Consider the following 19734-nt stretch of genomic DNA (forward strand, 5'->3'; position numbering starts at 1 on the left):
TTATTGAGTTATCTGTGGTATTTTTCCCATCAAATGTTTTTTTGAATTTTGTTCTGGTCTGAAGATAATAATATAACATTTTGGGAAAAATATGCATCCCAGCAAACCAAAACTGGATGCCAGGATAGCAAATATCTCCACAGCAACGGTGAATTTGCCAGGAGAGCTGACATATGCTGGGATGAATGTGATCCAGACTGCACAGAAGATCAGCATGCTGAAGGTTATCAGTTTGGCTTCATTAAAGCTGTCTGGCAGCTTCCTGGCAAGAAAAGCAAGTATAAAACACAAGAGAGCAAGAAGTCCGATATAACTCAACACAGCCCAGAATCCAACAGCTGAACCCAGTGCACACTCTAAGATTATCTTTTCTTTATAGTACTTCATGTTCATCTTTGGAAATGGAGGGCTGATTGTCAGCCAAAGGATACAAATCACAACCTGAATGAGGGTGAAAGCCAGAACACTAAGTCTCTGCTGTGTAGGACCAAACCATTTCATCAAATTACTACCTGGGAGTGTTGCTCTGAAGGCCATTAAAACCACTATAGTTTTGCCCAGAACACAAGAGATACAGAGGACAAAGGTGATCCCAAATGCTGTGTGTCGCAGCATGCAGGACCACTCGGAGGGCCGGCTGATGAAGGTCAGGGAACACAGGAAACACAGAGTCAAGGAGAAGAGAAGCATAAAGCTCAGTTCAGAGTTGTTAGCCTTTACAATGGGAGTCTTTTTATGAGCCAAAAATATTACCGATGTCAGAAGGGATAAAATACACCAACACAACTAAATCCAGTTAAAAGTGCACCCATGACCTCTTTGTAAGACAAGTATTCAATAGGTTTTGGACGACACTGATCTTTATTTTTATTTGGCCAGAATTTGGGAGGACAGGTCAAACAGTCTGGAGAATCTGTAAAAGAAGTGAAATCAAACAAAAAACAGAAAAAAAAAAAAAAACAATATTTACACTATAAGAAAACATTTTTGGTATTATATCTGTCATTTAATGTATCATTACTACAATACACATAAATTACATTTTATTTTGAAGTCCTTACTTACTTGTCTGATTACTTATTGTTCCCTCCGGGCATCCAAAGCAGTCGAAACAGCACACTGGCTTGAACTTGTTTATGGCCTTACGTGTTCCTGGTGGGCACGGTTCTCTGCAGACAGACCTTGGCACCTGATTAGGCAAAACATAGCATGTAAAACTCAATAATTTAAACAAATGTTTTGTATATCACTTGCAATGGAAAACTTCCTCTGGATTTAGGCAATGCGTTAGCCGTGGAAGGACCAAGACTTAATATAAATACATTCTTTATCATCATGAAACCACCTCTTCAGCCTCCATATTCAAAATGTATTTTAGATAAGGTTGATATCAATATAACAAGATTCACCACCTAAACACAGGGTGGCAAGATATTTTCAGAGAACTTGGGTTACACATACAAACTTTCATTTACATTACCTTATTAGCGTTTGCTCCCCAAACTATTTTGATGTTCTCTTTTAGTTTGAATGTTTCCCCCGCTGGAAAAGAAGTATCATATTGACCAATATTCACAATCTCAGCAGAGCCATCTTCTTTCATCTGCCAGTTAACTAAGTCATATTGTGCAACTGGCTCTCCATTTTCGTCAAAGAAGACTTTGGCCCCATTCTCCGTGGTGAAGTTCACATACTTAATATGTTCCAACACCTTTCGAGACAGTAACTGCATGTTAGCTTACATGCAGCTTGCAAGCAAAAGTAAACCATCAAAACATTCAGAATTCAAATTTAATCCTGTCTGAATACTTAACATATTATTTTGTTGTGTGTGTCAAACAAAAAATAGAAACACTCAATATAACAAGTAAACTATGTCTGAATACATGTGCTAGAACTTACTAGCTTTGGCCGAACTTCACTCTCGTTCACACAGGGCTTTCCTGTTGTGGGATTTGAACCATTGCTACATTTCAGTAGTGCATGAAGGGCATATGCCACCAAGTACACAGCTTTGTACACATTATTCTCAGGCCTGAAATGTGTCACATCTGTGTAGTCACTGGATACTGTCCTGAGATCCTCTGTGCCGCTGCACATAGCAGAGGTATTTGATGGAAGAAAGCTGCAGTCAAAGAATTTCTCCCAGATAACTTTAATGATATCACTCTGTGGTTCATCAGAAGGTTTCAAGCTAAGTAAGAATTCAGCAAGACCTGGTATGGATGCCTGAGGGAGAGCAAAGCCCATTGCTCCCTGTAAAATGTTGTTTCTCTCAACAGAAGCCAGTTCTGCTTGTGTGATCCAAGACTCACTGCCAAGCCATTGCTTTCCAGTTATGTTGTAATTCTCCATTTTGGACAGGAAACTTTTCATGACAGAAAATGGCATAAACAACAGGACCACCTTTGATGATGATTTTCTTAGTGTCTCTACAATAGCATCTGACGTAGAGATGATTTGAGATGTTGTAGAGAAAAGTAATCTGTATTCAACACATATGCCCACTTTCATTGCTTCCTTAGTGAATTCAGCAGTACCTTGCTCTGCGTACAGTTCTTCAGAATAAATAATTCCCACCCAGCGCCAGTCAAAGTATTTCATAAGCTGTACTAGAGCGATGATTTGGAAGCGGTCACTTGGCACAGTTCTAAAGAAGGTGGGGTATAGTCTTTTGTCACTCAAACAAGCACAGGTTGAAAGATGGCTAACCTTTGAAGACAAAATAGAGTGCAAAACATAAATCTATATTGTTTAAAGATGGAACTAAGGATGACCAAAATGACAATAAAAACTGGACAGTCTGCATTTATTTTCAAATGATTTCTTCTTACCTGCGGAATGGACAGTGGGCTTAGTATGCTGTTTATGTCTTTACTCACTCCTGAGGATGAATGGCCTAAGAAAGCCTGGATCTGCCCACTACAACCTTTTGAATCCTCTCCATTTACAGCTTCTATGGCTGCTCTTATCAAGTTATCACTTCCACAACCGTTGTACAGCTTATAGCCCAGACTCACTCCGGGAAGGAGCTTTGCATCTGTGTTGATCTCCTCCACAGTAAAAATCACTGTTCGGGCAAACTTTAGTTCCCTGTCACGCCAACTGCAAAGAAAATGCTAAGTTTTGACAAATCAGTCATGAGCAAAATAATTAGATCTGATCATTTTGCCACACATCAGATCAACACTTTAAACATGCAACTTATTCTAAGGTAGCATAAAATATTAAAATGTTTTAAGCATAGTCACTCACTTTTTGCAGTATGTGTATGGAAGTGTCTGGTAGCCATTATCTACCAGTATTTTTGTACTACTCATAGAGAAAACACCTCCTATGATAAGATCACCTTCTTTTGAAAATTCCATGAACCCCGTCTGCCCGATCACTTTGCATTTTTGCTTCTCTGAATCTACCCTTGCCAGCAGAGAAAATAAGATAATAGTGATCCAACCCATAGCGAGGCAACCTCCCTCTCTCTAAAGCAATTCTGACCTGGGGGCTGATCTTTATAACTTTTTCTACAATACGTGTCACTGCACCTGTACGAAACAGGTTCCTCATGACTGACAAGTTGTAGACAGTAGTTAGTTAAGGTAGTTAATATTTGAAAATGTTGTGGAGAAATACTACCATATACATTTCTGGATATAGTATAACCAGGATTGAAATTACAAGTTAATTAATCTCTGCATGAAAAAGTATTCCTGTAGTACCTCATTTATCATCAAAAATCAAATAACTTACATTGATAAATCAGCATGATTTTTGAGTAAATAACAGTGCCCGCATGTCACCTTCATAGGAAAGTTAGCTGTTAAATAAACAGGCCAAAACACTGATTAATCTCAGCAGCTGACATGTATCCTGTTGAATTACGAGTGTTGCAATCATGATTAACTAAGACTTTTTTTAATCTATTTTTTTAGATAATGTCCCTCAAATTAAGTGGTAACTTAAACTCATAAATTAAGATTATTTGTTATCATTATTATTACAGGGACTATATTATATTACATTGCATTCCTTTAATTGAAGCTTTTATCCAAGATGACTTACACTGAGTACAACCAGCCATGTGGATACAACCCCAAAACTGCTAGAGTCATGCAAATATACCACCCTAAAGTGAAACTCTCGCCAAAATGCAACCTAGGCTTTTTTGTGAATGTACCTGAGTCAAACCTTCGTGTAAAAGCATAATCATGACGAAAGAGGCACTTTTAAGATACCCCGTCTTTTGGTTTTTGGGTCAAACTAATTTTCATGGGAGTGTTACGGGCACTTTTACGATAGCATCAAAACCGCTATTGACGATGAAACTTTGCTTTTACACGAAGGTTTGACTCAGGTACATTCACAAAAAAAGCCTAGTTTGCATTTTGGCAAGAGTTTTGCTTTAATCAAATATGCTGAACTGCTTCAAATGTTTAATTTAGAAGCATTGAGAGTAGAGTTTCTGCTGTCCTGGTTTCAATTAGTTGCTCCTTCCACTATTGTAGACAGCAAACAGTTGTGGTTTCATTGAGGGCTAGGGTTAGATGGGCCAAACTGATTGCCATTAGCAGAGCGTCATAAAAATTGGGGGCTCCTGAACACAACTAAACATGTCAACTGTAGAGGAGGCAGAGTATCAAAGCTCAGGGTTCAACTTGTCCATAGCCTTTAGTTCCCTGAGGTTGTTAAGAAAGTCTATGATGGCAAGACCCCAGGTCTGGATAAGATTCACCATGAAATGCTGAAGGTTCTCTACATTGCTGGGCTGTCATACTTGTCTTGGTTGACATGCCTCTTTAATGTCACATGAATGGGGACAGTACCTTTGGAGAGGCAGAATAGGGTGGTGGCTCCTATTTTCAGAAAAAGGGACTGGAGGGTGTGCTCCAGTTATTATTATATCACACCGATCATCCTGCCTGGGAAAGTTTATTGCAGAGTGCTAGAAAAGGAAGCTCCAAGCGATTGTCCCAAAGCGGAATCAGAAGGAGCAATACTGATTCCATTCTGTTAGTAGAACAGTGGAGGAGCTCTTTAGTATTTCAGGCTTGCTGGGGGGGTCATGGAAATTTGCTTGGAGAAAGTCTACATCTGTATCCCCCAAGGAGTACTGTGGGGGGTACTACACGAGTATGAACCAAGGTTAAATACTTTTCCAGTGGGTGTTTGATGTCGCCAGGAACTCAAGGCCATTGTGAGGGGAGTATCCAGTTTTGGAATCACAGAAATGCATCTCTGCTCTCAGCAAGATGTGGTTACAAAATGACACAAATGAAAAAAAGGCCTTAGTCAGTGTATTTAATTTATTAAACAAATGTCGACAAGTAGGAGGTCATGACTAACATTTTCTGCATTATCTGTCGGACTATGCAGTAAAGTTCTTTTTTTTGTTACACACTAAGGCCATTTGTTCTGAAGAACACTTTTGAATTACACATTATTATTGAGCCCTTGATGGTATCTTTGCCATCAAATGTTTTTTTGAATTTTGTTCTGGTCTGAAGATAATAATATAACATTTTGGGAAAAAAACACATCCCAGCAAACCAAAACTGGATGCCAGGATGGCAAATATCTCCACAGCAACAGTGAACTTGCCAGGAGAGCTAATGTATGCTGGGATGAATGTGATCCAGACGGCACAGAATATCAGCATGCTGAAGGTTATCAGTTTGGCTTCATTAAAGCTGTCTGGCAGCTTCCTGGCAAGAAAAGCAAGTATAAAACACAAGAGAGCAAGAAGTCCGATATAACTCAACACAGCCCAGAATCCAACAGCTGAACCCAGTGCACACTCTAAGATTATCTTTTCTTTATGGTACTTCATGTTCATCTTTGGAAATGGAGGGCTGATTGTCAGCCAAAGGATACAAATCACAACCTGAATGAGGGTGAAAGTCAGAACACTGAGCCTCTGCTGTGTAGGACCAAACCATTTCATCACATTACTACCTGGGAATGTTGCTCTGAAGGCCATTAAAACCACTATAGTTTTGCCCAGAACACAAGAGATACAGAGGACAAAGGTGATCCCAAATGCTGTATGTCGCAGCATGCAGGACCACTCAGAGGGCCGGCCGATGAAGGTCAGGGAACACAGGAAACACAGAGTCAAGGAGAAGAGAAGCATAAAGCTCAATTCAGAGTTGTTGGCCTTTACAATGGGAGTCTCTTTATGAGCCAAAAAAATAATCGATGTCAGAAGGGATGAAAATACACCAACACAGCTAAATCCAGTTAAAAGTGCCCCCATGGCCTCTTTGTAAGACAAGTATTCAATAGGTTTTGGATGACACTGATCTTTCTTTTCATTTGGCCAGAATTCGGGAGGACAGATCAAACAGTCTGGAGAATCTGTCAATTAAGTGAAATCAAACAAAAATCCAGAAAATTCAATATTTACACTATAAGGAAACATTATTGGTATTATATCAGTCATTTAATTTATCATAACTACAATGCAAATGAATACAATTTTATTTTGAAGTCCTTACTCACTTGTCTGATTACTTATTGTCCCCTCCGGGCATCCAAAGCAGTCGAAACAGCACACTGGCTTAAACTTGTTTATGGCCTTACGAGTCCCTGGTGGGCAGGGTTCTCTGCAGACAGACCTTGGCACCTGATTTGTCAAAAACACAGCATGTAGAACTGAATAATATAACAAAATGTTTTGTAAATCAGTGACATCGCAATGGAAAAGTTCTTATGGATTTAGGCTATGCTTTAGCTGTGAAATGACCATGACTTAACACTTGTATGGTGTTTGGGTCACACACTGGGTCACACACTGTACACCCCCCCCCTACACAATTATATGACATACAGGGTGTTTCCTCCTCCTATCTGGGCCTTTTGTTGTTATATGTGTGTGTGTGTGTGTGTGTGTGTGTGTGTGTGTGTGTGTGTGTGTGTGTGTGTGTGTGTGTGTAAATAAATATAGTTTTGCTAGTATGGTTCCTTAGCACAACTGATCAAGGTGGCCAAAATATGCTCTGCTCAAAAGGCTTTGTAATGATGATGTAAAGGAAGAGGTTTTCAAAATGTGAGGATCACATTTCTGGCAGTGACTTTGAAGATGAGGATGAGATTGAGCATCAGCTGGTTTCAAAACAAAGATGAGCCTCAGGACCAGCCCGTCAGAGAAAGTCAAGAATGTGGTACTCATGAGTACACTGCACGGGGATGGAGAATCTGTGGCCAGGAGCATCAAACCCAGAGATCATCATGGATTATGATGTCACCAAAGGAGCGTAGGACAACATGTTCAAGCTTGTGACTGCATACAGCTGCAAAAGCAGGACCCTACACTGGCCACTGGTGATATTCTTTGACATATTGGAAATCTCTGCGCACAACGCCTTGTCATCTGGATGGCACTGAACCAGAGTGGAACAGAGGGAAGCTCCAGAGGAGATGCCTCTTCTCGAGGAACTGGAGGGTTAGGGTTCTAAGAGCCCCAGCCTTTGCAGTCATCATGAGGAGGATTCAGGAGGAGAATGCTGGCGCCCCATCCACCTGACCCTCAGAACCACCATCACCATCAACTTGTAATGTGTAAACTGACCTGAATGGGTTACATTTCTAATGAAGTTCAAATAAATTAAAATCAATAGTTATGTAAAACTTTGCTTCATTTGTAAATTTGTTACATTTCTTAAATTCATATTTAGATTATAACTAATTTTACATATTTATTTTATTACATTTTCCTAAAAAACGAGTAGCACTTTGATTCATAAAAGTGATCTAACAAAGGTAAAGGGCAAATATTAACCATATATGCTGTTTACATTCCTTGTAATTGGGATGAAGTAAACATCTGTTGAGTATTTTAACGTAAAATTGTTTGATTGTGTTGAATTAAATGCCCAAAAATGCAGCGGGTCCACCAGACCCACGAACACTGGCTGAGTAACCATATGAACACCACACAAGGGTTAATACAATAACATTCTTTATCATTATGAGACCACCTCTCCACCCTTCATTTTCCATATGTGCATGAGCTGACATCCACCAGTTCAGCTACTGTAAGGTTGATACACTTTAAGATTCATCACCTCTACACAGGGTATCAATTTACCTTCAGAGAACCTGGGTTACACACATAAACTCTAATTTACATTACCTCATTACTGTTTGCTCCCCAGACTATCTTGGTGTTGTCTTTTAGTTTGAATTGTTCCCCTTCTGGAAAAGACATATCATAATAACCAATATTCACAATCTCAGCAGAGCCATCTTCTTTCATCTGCCAGTTAACTAAGTCATACTGGGCAACTGACTCTCCATTTTCATCAAAGAAAACCTTGGCCCCATTCTGTGTGGTGAAGTTCACATACTTAATATGTTCCAACACCTATAGAGACAATCAAGGCATTTAAGCATACACACAGCTGGCATTTAGTATTAAATTGAGTCTTGTGTAAATAATTAACATATTATTTTGTTCTGTCTGTCAAACAAAAAATAGAAACACTCAATATAACAAGTAAACTGTGCCTGAATGAATTCACTAGAACTTACAAGCTTAGGCCGAACTTCACTCTTGTTCACACAGGGCTTTCCTGTTGTGGGGTTTGAACCATTGCTACATTGCAGTAGTGCATGAAGGGCATATGCCACCAAGTACACAGCTTTGTACACATTATTCTCAGGCCTGAAATGTGTCACATCTGTGTAGTCAGAGGACACTGTCCTGAGATCCTCTGTGCCGCTGCACATAGCAGAGGTATTTGATGAAGAAAAGCTGCAGTCAAAGAATTTCTCCCAGATAGCTTTAATGATATCACTCTGTGGTTCATCAGAAGGTTTTAAGCTAAGTAAGAAATCAGCAAGACCTGGTATGGATGCCTGAGGGAGGGCAAAGCCCATTGCCCCCTCTAAAATGTTGTTTCTCTCAACAGATGCCAGGTCTGCTTGTGTGATCCAAGACTCACTGCCAAGCCACTGCTTTCCAGTTATGTTATAATTCTCCATTTTGGACAGGAACACTTTAGTGTAAGACAAGGGCATAAACAACAGGACCACCTTTGACGAAGAATCCCTTAGCATCTCTACAATAGCATCAGACTTAGAGATGAGTTGGGATGTGATAGAGAAAGGTAATCTGTATTCAACACATATGCCCATTTTCATTGCTTCCTTAGTGAATTCAGCAGTACCTCGCTCTGCGTACAAATCTTCAGAATAAATAATCCCCACCCAGTGCCACTCAAAGTATTTCATAAGATGCACCAGAGCAATGCTTTGGAAGCGGTCACTTGGTACAGTTCTGAAGAAGGTGGGGTATAGTCTTTTGTCGCTCAAACAAGCACAGGTTGCAAAATGGCTTACCTAAAAAAAAACATATTAACTACATTAAATCCAAAACGTTTTTTAAGATGCAAAAATTCAAATAAACCAATAGGACATAAAAAATTTAACAAATTGCAGTAATGTCCCAATCATATCTTTTCACCTGTGGAATGGACAGCGCGCTTAATATGATGTTGATGTCTTTACTTATTCCAGAGGACGAATGACCTATGAGAGCCTGAATCTGACCAGTGCATCCCTTTGAATCTTCCCCATTTATAGCGTCTACAGCGGCCCGTATCTGGTTTTCATTCCCACAGCCATTAAACAGCCTATAGCCCAGACTCACTCCAGGAAGGATCTTTCCATCTCTGTTGATCTCCTCCACAGTAAATATCACTGTCCGGGCAAACTTTAATTCTCTGTCATGCCAACTGCAAGCCCAGTGTTTGTTATTACAGCTTATCATTTTCAGATCAACACATAAAACATGCAACATTTTCGAAAATCGTATGCAAGTTCAACATATTTTAAGCATTGTCACTCACTTTTTGCAGTATTTATATGGAAGTGTCTGGTAGCCATTATCTACCAGTATGTCTGTCCCACTTATGGAGAAAACACCACCTATCATAAGATCACCTTCTTTTGAAAATTCCATGAACCCTGTCCGCCCGATCAATTTGCATGTTTGCTTCTCTGAGTTTGTCATTGCCAGCAGAGCGAAAAAAAAAATAATGATCCTACCCATCATAAGGCAACCTCCCCTTCACTTAAGCAATTCTGACATGGGGGGTGATCTTTATAACGTTGTCTACCATAGGAGAATCACCAGCACGGTTTTTTTTTTTTTCAAACGTCATTTCACCTGTAAGAAACAGATTCTGTTAACTAAATTTCCAAAATTGTTTTTGAAAAACTCTTTCCTCTTTTGTACAGTGCACATTTCTCTACATAAGTTTAATACTATGTGTATGAAGAAAATGTATCTATTAATGGAATACCTTCATGAACTATAAGGAATCTAATGAATGAATTGACACTAATGTTTAACTTAATGCAAGAACAACATTTTGATTAATGCAACAACTAACATTTATCAGTCATTTTATTTTTTTAATAGTAATCATGTCCATGTCTTCTTCATAAATACATTAGCAGTAAAATGAATAGGCCAACATATTGATCAGTCTCAGCATGTATTTGTTTAATTATAAGTGTTGTAATCATGATTACCTAAGTATAACTTTTTCATGACTTACCAAAATTATTAATCTTATTATTATTATCATTTCTGCTACATTATATTGCACTGAATGCATTAACTGAAGCCTTCAGCCGAAATAACATAAAGTAAGTGCATTCAACCATGTGGATTTAACCCCAATACTGCTGGAATCATGCAAGTACACTAACTTCATCAAATATGCTGGATTGATTGAATTCAAAAGCAGTGAGAGACAGAGAATGGCTTTAGTCTGCTACAGAAGATGTGTAGAGTTTCTGTGAACCTGGTGGAATTTAGAATAGCCTTCTACCTTTGTTGAGCAAAGACAGCAAATAGTCACCATTGTTTCAGTTGTATCTGGGCCTCCCTCTGAGGGAGAGTGTACCAAACCGATTGACAGCAGCAGAGTTTAGTGGACAGGGTGTGGTGCATGGTTTAAAACTGAGCCTAGCAACCACTGATAGCTTGTGCAGGATGTGAATATGTAATGCAGTGGGAAGGAACTTGGGCAGATTGAAGACTAACTGGGCAACTGCAGAGAGGTTGCATGGCATTTACCGGTGAGGTGTCTGCACACTTACGCATTCAGAGCTAATCTTTAATAGTGATAGTTGTTTTCTCTTACTGTGAGGTAAGAGAGATGGCGGATGTGATGTTTACATATCTAGGGGCCCCGGAGCAATTAAACAGCTCTCTATGTGTGTGCGTAAAGGTTATCTGGAGGACGGGCCCATATGGAGCAATAAAACTGAATCTATCTCCCATACTAGTTGTTTAGAGCTGACTTAAGGTATACATCTCCATATAAGCATGAAGAGACAATCCGGTCCATTTTAGGCTGTAAGTTCCAAGAAGTGACCTCAGCGGAAGTTAGATAATGTACAGGAGGAGGCAGACTAACTTCTCCTTCTACTATTGGATAGATGGACCCTCAATCCACCAAAGTGACTAATTAGAAGAAGTGGGACAATGCAGTGATTAGACTTTAAAAAGGCCCGCACAAGCGGAGAAGGGTGGTGGCACTTTGTAGATTTCCGAGATCGAAGGATAGGATTTCTGTTAGAGCAGAGGGCAAAGCATTGGGCAGAACTTTGTCATAAATTTCAGAAACCCAGGTAGCAGCTGTGCCTGGACGGACGCTGGCATTGAGATCTGTTTTCAATAAAGATTGCTCTAACATTCCACCAGCCTTGCTTCCGCAGAATTCTTTATCAACATACTACACACCAACACCTTTGATGAAGAAAGCCCAGAAACTACACCGGCACATTGTCTAGTTTCGTCTAGAACCTGAACTATAAACTGCTCTGCCTCCTGGTTGAGAAACATAATCCTTCTCATGCTGGAGAGAATGACTCCTCAGCAAGGGGCCCTCACAAAATGTTTGCATTGAAGGACAGCCGTGTCCAAACCCATGTTCCCAGCAGTCTGACTGCATCGATATTTTTGACAACTGGTTGTTTTCTTATGCTCTAAAAGCAGCTAGAGTTAACCCTCTTTTCAATGCACTCGCCACAATGTTAAGAATTCCATTTCTGTTTCTCCTCTATTTCTTCCTAAAACACTTGAGGGAACTGCCTGCACTCAATGTTCTGCATATTCCCACCAAAATAAGCTTCTTGCACTGGTCTGGTTTCAAGGTAGGCCACTCAACTGAGACTGCTCTCTTTGCTATCACAGAGTAAGTCAATGCCATCCTTCTTATAATGCCTTCGGCAGTATTTGACACAGTGGAAAACCAGATCATACTCGCACCCTCAAAATTTGTGACTGAACCTTACAGCCTCACTTCTGGGGTCCCTAAAGGGTTCTATTCTTGGTCCCCTCTTGTTCTCTCTTTACAATAATCCACTTGGTGCTGTGACAACCCGATCCTGGAGTGCTATTCTTCCCAACATTGGGAGACGTCACAGGTTCTGGTTGAGGTCAATTCTACATTTCCTTTATATCTTTCCTGATCTTTGCCCTAGTGCCTGTGTCATGCTCCATGTGCATTTCTTCCTTATGTATTTAATCAGCAGATAACAAGGAAAACGAGCCTGACCATGTTACAATTCATACACACAGTACTTTGCAACAACCAATAATTTAGGACAGTAATCAATCATTAATTATCTATTTTGCTCTCCAGTGAATACAGTTGTAGACCCACTGAATATGGATCAAACCAAACGAAAATTCACAGGAGTAACAGGGTGGGAAATTGACAGAAAGTATTTTTTTTATTTATTTCCTTAAAATATACCTTAAAATGATAAACTTTGTGTCAAAATGCTTATTTAATTCCGTGTACACAGTATTTTAGTTGCAATGCTGACATATAAGTTTCCATTAAATATCAATGTCTACTCAATACAAATAGAATAGAATAGAATAGTCTTTATTGTCATTGTACAGGAGAGTACAATGAAATAAAATAAATTGTGAAATAAATCACAATTTATCATGATTTCTTTTTAAAGAACGTTTTAACTTTATATAAAAGTCTCAGATACTTCAAAAGGTTGACAATGGCATGTTACTTACTTTACTTTGCCATTAGGTGCTGTTTTGTATTTTTTTCTGGCTTCAGTAAAATAATGTAACACTTTGGAGAAAACAGACAAAACAACAAGCCAAAGCTGGAAGCCAGAATGGCAAATGACTCCACTGCATCTGCATAATTTCCAGGGGAGCTGATATAAGCAGGAATGAATGCCAGCCACACAGCACAGAAGATAAGCATGCTAAAAGTGATAAACTTGGCCTCGTTGAAGTTGCCTGGCAACTTACGGGCCTGAAAAGCTAGAACAAAGCACATACAGGCCTGTAGACCAATGTATCCCAGAACACACCAGAATGCAAGGCTAGAGCCCACGCTGCATTCCAGTATGATCTTTGACTGTTCATATTGTGTATTCCGGGATGGAAAGGGGGGGGCATCAATGAGCCAGGCAGCACAGGTAACCACTTGAACCTGAGTGCAACTGAAGATGATGACTCTCTGCTGCTTGGGCCCCAGCCACTTCATGATGTTGTCCCCTGGCTTGGTGGCAGTGAAAGCAGCCAACACTACCAGAGTCTTTCCCAGGATGCAGGAGAGGCAAAGTGAAAATGTGATGCTAAAGGCAGTGTGGCGCAACATGCAGGACCAAGATGTTGGCTCTCCAACAAACACCAGGGAACACAGGAAACACAGAGTCAGTGAGAAAAGGATAAAGAAGCTGAGTTCAGAGTTATTCACACGAACAATTGCTGTGTTTTTATGATAAAAAAATATGGCAAAGACAGCTATAGTGAGGCAGGCACCAACCACAGAGGTCACCGTCAGAGTTATACCCAAGGAATCATAGGCCAAGAACTCCACCTTCTTGGGGATGCAGGCTGTTCTGCCTTTGTTTGACCAGAAGTCCCCGGAACAAAATGTGCACTCTATTGAATCTAAAGGGAAGAGGAAAAAAAAGACTAGCTATAAGTATTAAGTATTGAAATATCACCTGAGTACAACATAATAAATAATATTTATAAGATCACCTGTCTGATTGCTTATTTTGCCATTGTCACATGGTACACAGTCAAAGCAGCAAACAGGCTCCCCACGACGGACAGCCTTCCGGGACCCAGGATGACAGCTGGCACTGCAGACAGACACTGGCACCTAGGGAGCAGATCATTTCTTTCATCTTTGCAGTGGATGTGCAGAAATAATTAGAGAACAAAAAAATCTGAGATAGTCATGTATAGTTGTAGTAAAAAAAAAATTTCATTTTCATGGAGCTGATTTGAGCAACTCAAAGCCTGGTTGCTGACAACTGTCATTCAAAGCGCTCATGCCCTTAATTATGCAGCACTTTGAGCAGATCTGTCCGTCTATAAATCTCTTTGGGTGTGTGTGTGTGTGTTTGTTTCATAAAAAGTTATTTTAGCATCACACAGTTTAAATGTTTTTGGCTGGCTTTGTAATATTTGGGGGTTGACTTAAACAAATGTTACATAACTGTGATGGTAACAGAGTTATTTGAATCTTATCGAATCGAATCTGAGCTATCCGATTAACTGTAGCAATTATTGTCTTTTTTTCTCATTTCTGATATAGTTTTTGGGCTTTACATAGGCTAACATTAGTTTAATGTGACGGTAGAGCAGTCCTGTCTCATCGTTGTGAAATGTTTTGCCAGCATAGCATTGGTTAAATTAAGCTGATTTTGAAATTGAAGGACATACATTCAACTCACATGAGATGCAGCAAATAGCACAGTCCTGGTAGATAGATATATGGCTAAATATGGCTGTTTGCAGTACATTGTTTTGAAACTAGGGTCGGTGAAATTTGATTTTGTAACTGATAAGGAGATAAAAGTTAAAATGTCTCAGTGATTTTTTTCAGAATCACGCTTGTGAAAACCAGTTCTCCCTGCCCAACATCACTTATGCATTGATGTCAATTTTCAGCCCTTCGGTTGCCACTTGGTTTGAATTTAGGAAACTAATACATGGTCAGCTAGGGTAACCACCTATCTTTATCCATCTCAACCAACAGAACTAAACAGCATCTGAAGAATGTGAAAACACAGTGGACCGGCTTGCCTTACTCTGATGGCCTGTCCATATTATCCTGTCCTCCTGGATCACCAGCTCCTCTCCAGCAGGCTTGGTTCCATCAAACAACCCCACATTGACCAACTCAATGTTCCCGCCTGTGCCTCTCTGCCAGTTTATGATATCATAATAGGGTACAGTGTCGCCTTTCAGATCAAAGTTCACCTCTTCCCCAGCAATGTTATATTTCACTTCCTGTAGGTAGTATTGGAGCTTGAACATCAATGGATGATATGAATCACTTTAAAATACTTTGAACAAGATGTTTCAATGTAATATTGTAGCAGTAAGAATACTGGATCATACCTGCCAGGGTTGTATATTGTTGCTTGAAGCACATGAGTTGTTTTGGAAGGGCCCACTGCCTGGTTGACAAAGAAGAAGGTCGTGGAGGGAATGAGCAATCGCATATACTGCCTTATAGACATTATATGCAACTCTAGGACTGGATGTATTCATGTAGGCTGAATGCTGCTCTAACAGGGACTCCTGCCCTGAGCAGGGAGGCAACTGGGAGCCTGAGGACCAAGAAGGACTGCAACCATACAGAGCCTCCCACAGCTCCTTAACCAAGAGATTGTTGGGATACATCTGAGGGTTTACTGTCTGCAGGTAGTCACTGAGTCTGGATATATGACCTTTCCTGATGCCAAACCCAATGGTGCCCCCCATGTAGGGGTAATACTTGTTGCCTGTGAAGACAGATGCCGTGACCCAGGCCTCACTAGCCACCCACTGGATTCCAGTGATGTTCTGCATCATGTAATCTCTCAAGAAAGGTGTCATCTCCCCCACTGAAGAAAATGACACCACTACTTTGGCTGAAGAGCTACGTATCACCTTTAGAGAGAAGCAGATGATGGAGGAGGAAAGAGCAATAAATAAAACAGGTTATAAAAAACTGACATTGGCGATAACTCCGAGATACAAAATTGTGCCCACATGCACCTGGGAACACAATTAAAGAAAAACTCAATGCGAAGGTTCCTTAATGGTGCAATTTGTAAGAAAGTAGATAGTTGAGTCTCATTACCATCTAAAGTGTCAATATTTGACAAATCGGGCAAGTTAAACCCAAACGTTTTTTCAAAGTGAACCTTTGATGACATTGAGGTGTAATCAGCACTGACCCAAAAAGGGTATTGCTGTGAAATGAAAACTCTCTAGTTCTAGTAAAATCTGGGCTCAGTGCATCTTTGTATCTACCTGGATGATCGCCAGTATCCTCTGGCGATTGTAGAGCAGAGGAATAATTTCTTGGTATGCGACACACACTTTAGTACCCTGTAATTCTCTCAGTAAACCTTGCACAGCAAAGCGCCCATATTCACGGTCTCCTCGCACCAGCCCTACCCAACTCCAATTGAAGCGTATCAGCAGCTGAGCAATGGCCTTCACCTGTGTTCAACAGAGATGAGTGTCAACTCACTTAACATTAAAATACAGAAATTTGGATAAAAAGTTTTTAAACATCCCTGGTGTCATTTTGTTGAATAAAATGTAATTTAAGGGTTACAAGATTTTCATTCAATAATGCCAGGTAGAATAAAAAAGAAATATATGACATTTCGTTTTTTTTGCTAGTACAGAGCTGAATGGTCATCAAACTCATTGAAATCTCACCTGATAGTCATCACTAGGGATTACTCTGAAGAAGGTAGGAAATTTTCTTCTGTCAGAGAGACATTCACACGAAGAGAAATAACTGATCTGTGTAGAGAAGGAAAAAGAGAGTACCATAGAGTAAAATTAAAGAGTACTGTAAAACAGATTATAGATTTTAGAGTAAAAGAGTCAACATTACCATCGGGATTCTGAATGGCTGCAAGATTCTTGACAGCACGATAGACTGAGAAGAACCAGATTCCCCAATCACAGCGAGGAGAGGAGAGGCACCGCTGCACAAGCAAGAGTCTACCTCGCTCAGCCCGTTCAACATTGCGAGAGCTGCCCTCTGGCCAGTCAGTGGATATGAACATGAATCAAAGATTTTGTATCCAAGAGTGTAATCAGGCAGTAGTTCAGGACTTTGGTTTATTTCCTCCACTGCCAGCCTCATAGTCTGAGCGTAGCGGAAAGCTCTGGGATCAAAGCTGTAGCAAACCAAACACAGATGCACATACACATGAACAATACACATATGGAAACAAACATTACATTTACTTCTAAGCATTAGTAGCTCGGTTTGCTTGGAACTTGTCTATCAAAAGCTGACTGGTTCAAGTCAAGCATTCACCACAGTTCAGGGTATGGACTGGTAATTGGAGAGATACCAGTTCACTTCCTGGGCATTGCCCTTGAGCAAGGCACCAAACCCATACATGATTGTGGGGGTGTTGTGATGTGACAGCTGTTGATATCTTCCCCCTCAATTGCAAATCTATAGGTCCTGTGTGTGCTTGTATGTATTTTGGAACGTTGTCTGTGTAAATAATAACATATAATAAAGTGAAGAATGTGACTTTCCCCCATGGGGACTCATGAACTAAGTCTTCTTCCAAAGCCAGATCGGATGTTTTAAGTTCAAGTTTTTTTTAAGCTTTTTTCCATATTTTCCAAAATGAGTTTAAAATATGTCTTTAGCTGTAATCTCATATCTGTAAATTTTAAACAATGACAAGTACTTAATTTCCAGATCATTATCAATAAGCTGATTTGACAGCGTCATGTAATTTTGAACACATTTTAGGGGGAAAGCCTTGGTAATTAGTAAAGTTTTGTTTCAATGTTGCATGAAAATGAAAATGAAACATTTCATTTTTACTACAACCATACAAAGACTGAATGTATTTATTTTTTCAATTATTTCTGCACATCCACTGCAAAGCTGAAAGCCATTATCTGCTCCCTAGGTGCCTGTCTGCAGTGCCATCTGTCATCCAGGGTCCTGGAAGGCTGTCTGTTGTGGGGAGCCTGTTTGCTGCTTTGACTGTGTATAATATACATTGTTTGACCATACATTGTTCACCAGTACACTTCCAATTATGAATTCAAATTAGTTGCTTGTTTAACCCTATACCTTCTACCCAAATATAGCATCAAACTACTCAGGAAACTTCTCGAAATTTGTTTTCAAATTATTAGGGAATGACACACTTATACAACAAAGTATTACTATGTCTGTTGTGTATCTGTCTGGAAATTTCACAAACTTAAATCTTCTAACTCAAAGTAAAAGTGAGTTTAAGCCCTTATGAAATTATACCTGCATTGTAAAATCTGGTAAGTATAAAACATGCAAAATTACATAATCCATTCATACATTTCATAAGTTTCAACATGTTTGTAACAATTGGACACCTTTCTATGGGAACAATAGATAAAATCCTTGCACTATAATTTCCCAATCCACATGTAATAAACTCACCCATTGCACTTCACTGCTGTTGGGCTGTACGAGCTGTTGATATCTGGCATCTCCTGGTTATAGTGAATGGGGAAGATCCCGCCAATAACAAAGTCACCCTGGGCAACAAAGCTTGGATGAAAGTGGTTTCGAAGCATGCACACTTTGGATGCAGATGGGGGTGCAGTGTTAATGCTAGTAATTGTGTTATAAGTTATAATGTGGACACACACAGAGTAAAGCAATGGACGTAAGGCACAATGAGTCATGTTGTTAGTTATCCCCAAGATGAGAGAGAGAGAGCAAGGAGTTAGACAAATTATATACAGTATGTGACCTTCTCGTTCTTACATCATCAAGACATTGTGAAATTAAACATCAACAGCCCCGCCTAAATGGGCAAAAGCAGATGAATAGTAAATTATGATGAAAGATAATGAGAAGGGAAATCAGTGGTAACTTTACCAAAAATTGGGGAAAACAGGAAGAAAACCAACCAACACCATCATGTTACATTAGTTGGCTACTTACTGTCTTACATGCAATGAGAAATTAAGCAGTGAAACCATGTCTTCATTTCTTTAAAGCAATGTAATTTTATTAAATCATGTTGTTTCCCAATGAGTCATACAGGCCTCATGCAGGAAATAGAGTATCTATCAAAGGTGTAGAGATGCAGACCTATAGTTATATTGTAACAAACACTGTTTAATTTGCGAAGAAAAACTACGACAAACAATATTTGCTAACAGCTTTTATCTATAACTCAAATGAGACGTACTGTCGCTACAAATACATAATTGATGATAAAAACAATGACAAAATGTATGTGTCAAGGTCGATGACAAATTAGACTATGGTTAATTAAAAAATGTGTGATGTATTCTCCCAAAAGTGAATCTTGTCTGTCAAAATATTAATTATGCATTGTTGTAATTGATCGACATACAGAATTCAGGTGAAGATGTCCTAAACTGATTGCAAGGTAATGACAGTAACATGATTGTCTCCAAAACAATTGGTTAAAAATGTTGTATGGACATGTTATTTATAATTTGTCAGAAAAGAAACAGTGCACTGTAGTGAAGGTAACTAGAAAGACTCCAGGTAGCTACAGTTAACCTAAAGAGACACAAGAAGTTGTTCTGCCCTGCTATTCATGCCATAGTAAGTTAGCTAACTTTAAGTCCCAGTGATAACTAAGCATATTTATGTGTTAATTTTGGTTAGGTCTTACTGCGCAGTCATCTTTGTTAGCCTGTAGCAAATGTGCCTGTTGGTCTAT

The 19734-nt window shown here is 39.6% G+C and overlaps 1 protein-coding gene and 1 pseudogene across 1 annotated transcript; both read right to left on the reverse strand.

Annotated features, from left to right (window-relative positions):
- Positions 1-9054, reverse strand: LOC115572033 (extracellular calcium-sensing receptor-like; annotated as a pseudogene).
- Positions 9055-12818: 3764 nt separating this feature from the next.
- Positions 12819-18607, reverse strand: LOC115572038 (extracellular calcium-sensing receptor-like). The gene is made up of 8 exons (XM_030401805.1): positions 18471-18607; positions 16908-17196; positions 16727-16813; positions 16310-16501; positions 15410-15943; positions 15092-15316; positions 14039-14162; positions 12819-13945 (listed from the first exon to the last, which is right to left on the reverse strand). The coding sequence occupies exons 1-8, from the start codon at positions 18605-18607 to the stop codon at positions 13053-13055; spliced, it is 2481 nt and encodes an 826-aa protein (XP_030257665.1). The 3' UTR covers positions 12819-13052.
- Between the last annotated feature and the right edge of the window lie 1127 nt (positions 18608-19734).

Source organism: Sparus aurata, chromosome 2 (assembly GCF_900880675.1).
Source record: "Sparus aurata chromosome 2, fSpaAur1.1, whole genome shotgun sequence".
Classification (NCBI taxonomy): domain Eukaryota; kingdom Metazoa; phylum Chordata; class Actinopteri; order Spariformes; family Sparidae; genus Sparus; species Sparus aurata.

Bases quoted from the DNA above. Each gene is read 5' to 3' on its own strand.
- LOC115572038 (XM_030401805.1), bottom strand. From the start codon at position 18,607: ATGCTTCGAAACCACTTTCATCCAAGCTTTGTTGCCCAGGGTGACTTT. The intron at 15,317-15,409 runs GTATGATCCAGT...TTGATGTTCAAG, and splicing joins ACAATATACAACCCTGGCAG to CTCCAATACTACCTACAGGA. The intron at 14,163-15,091 runs GCAAGCCGGTCC...TCTGCTCCCTAG, and splicing joins GGACAGGCCATCAGAGTAAG to GTGCCAGTGTCTGTCTGCAG.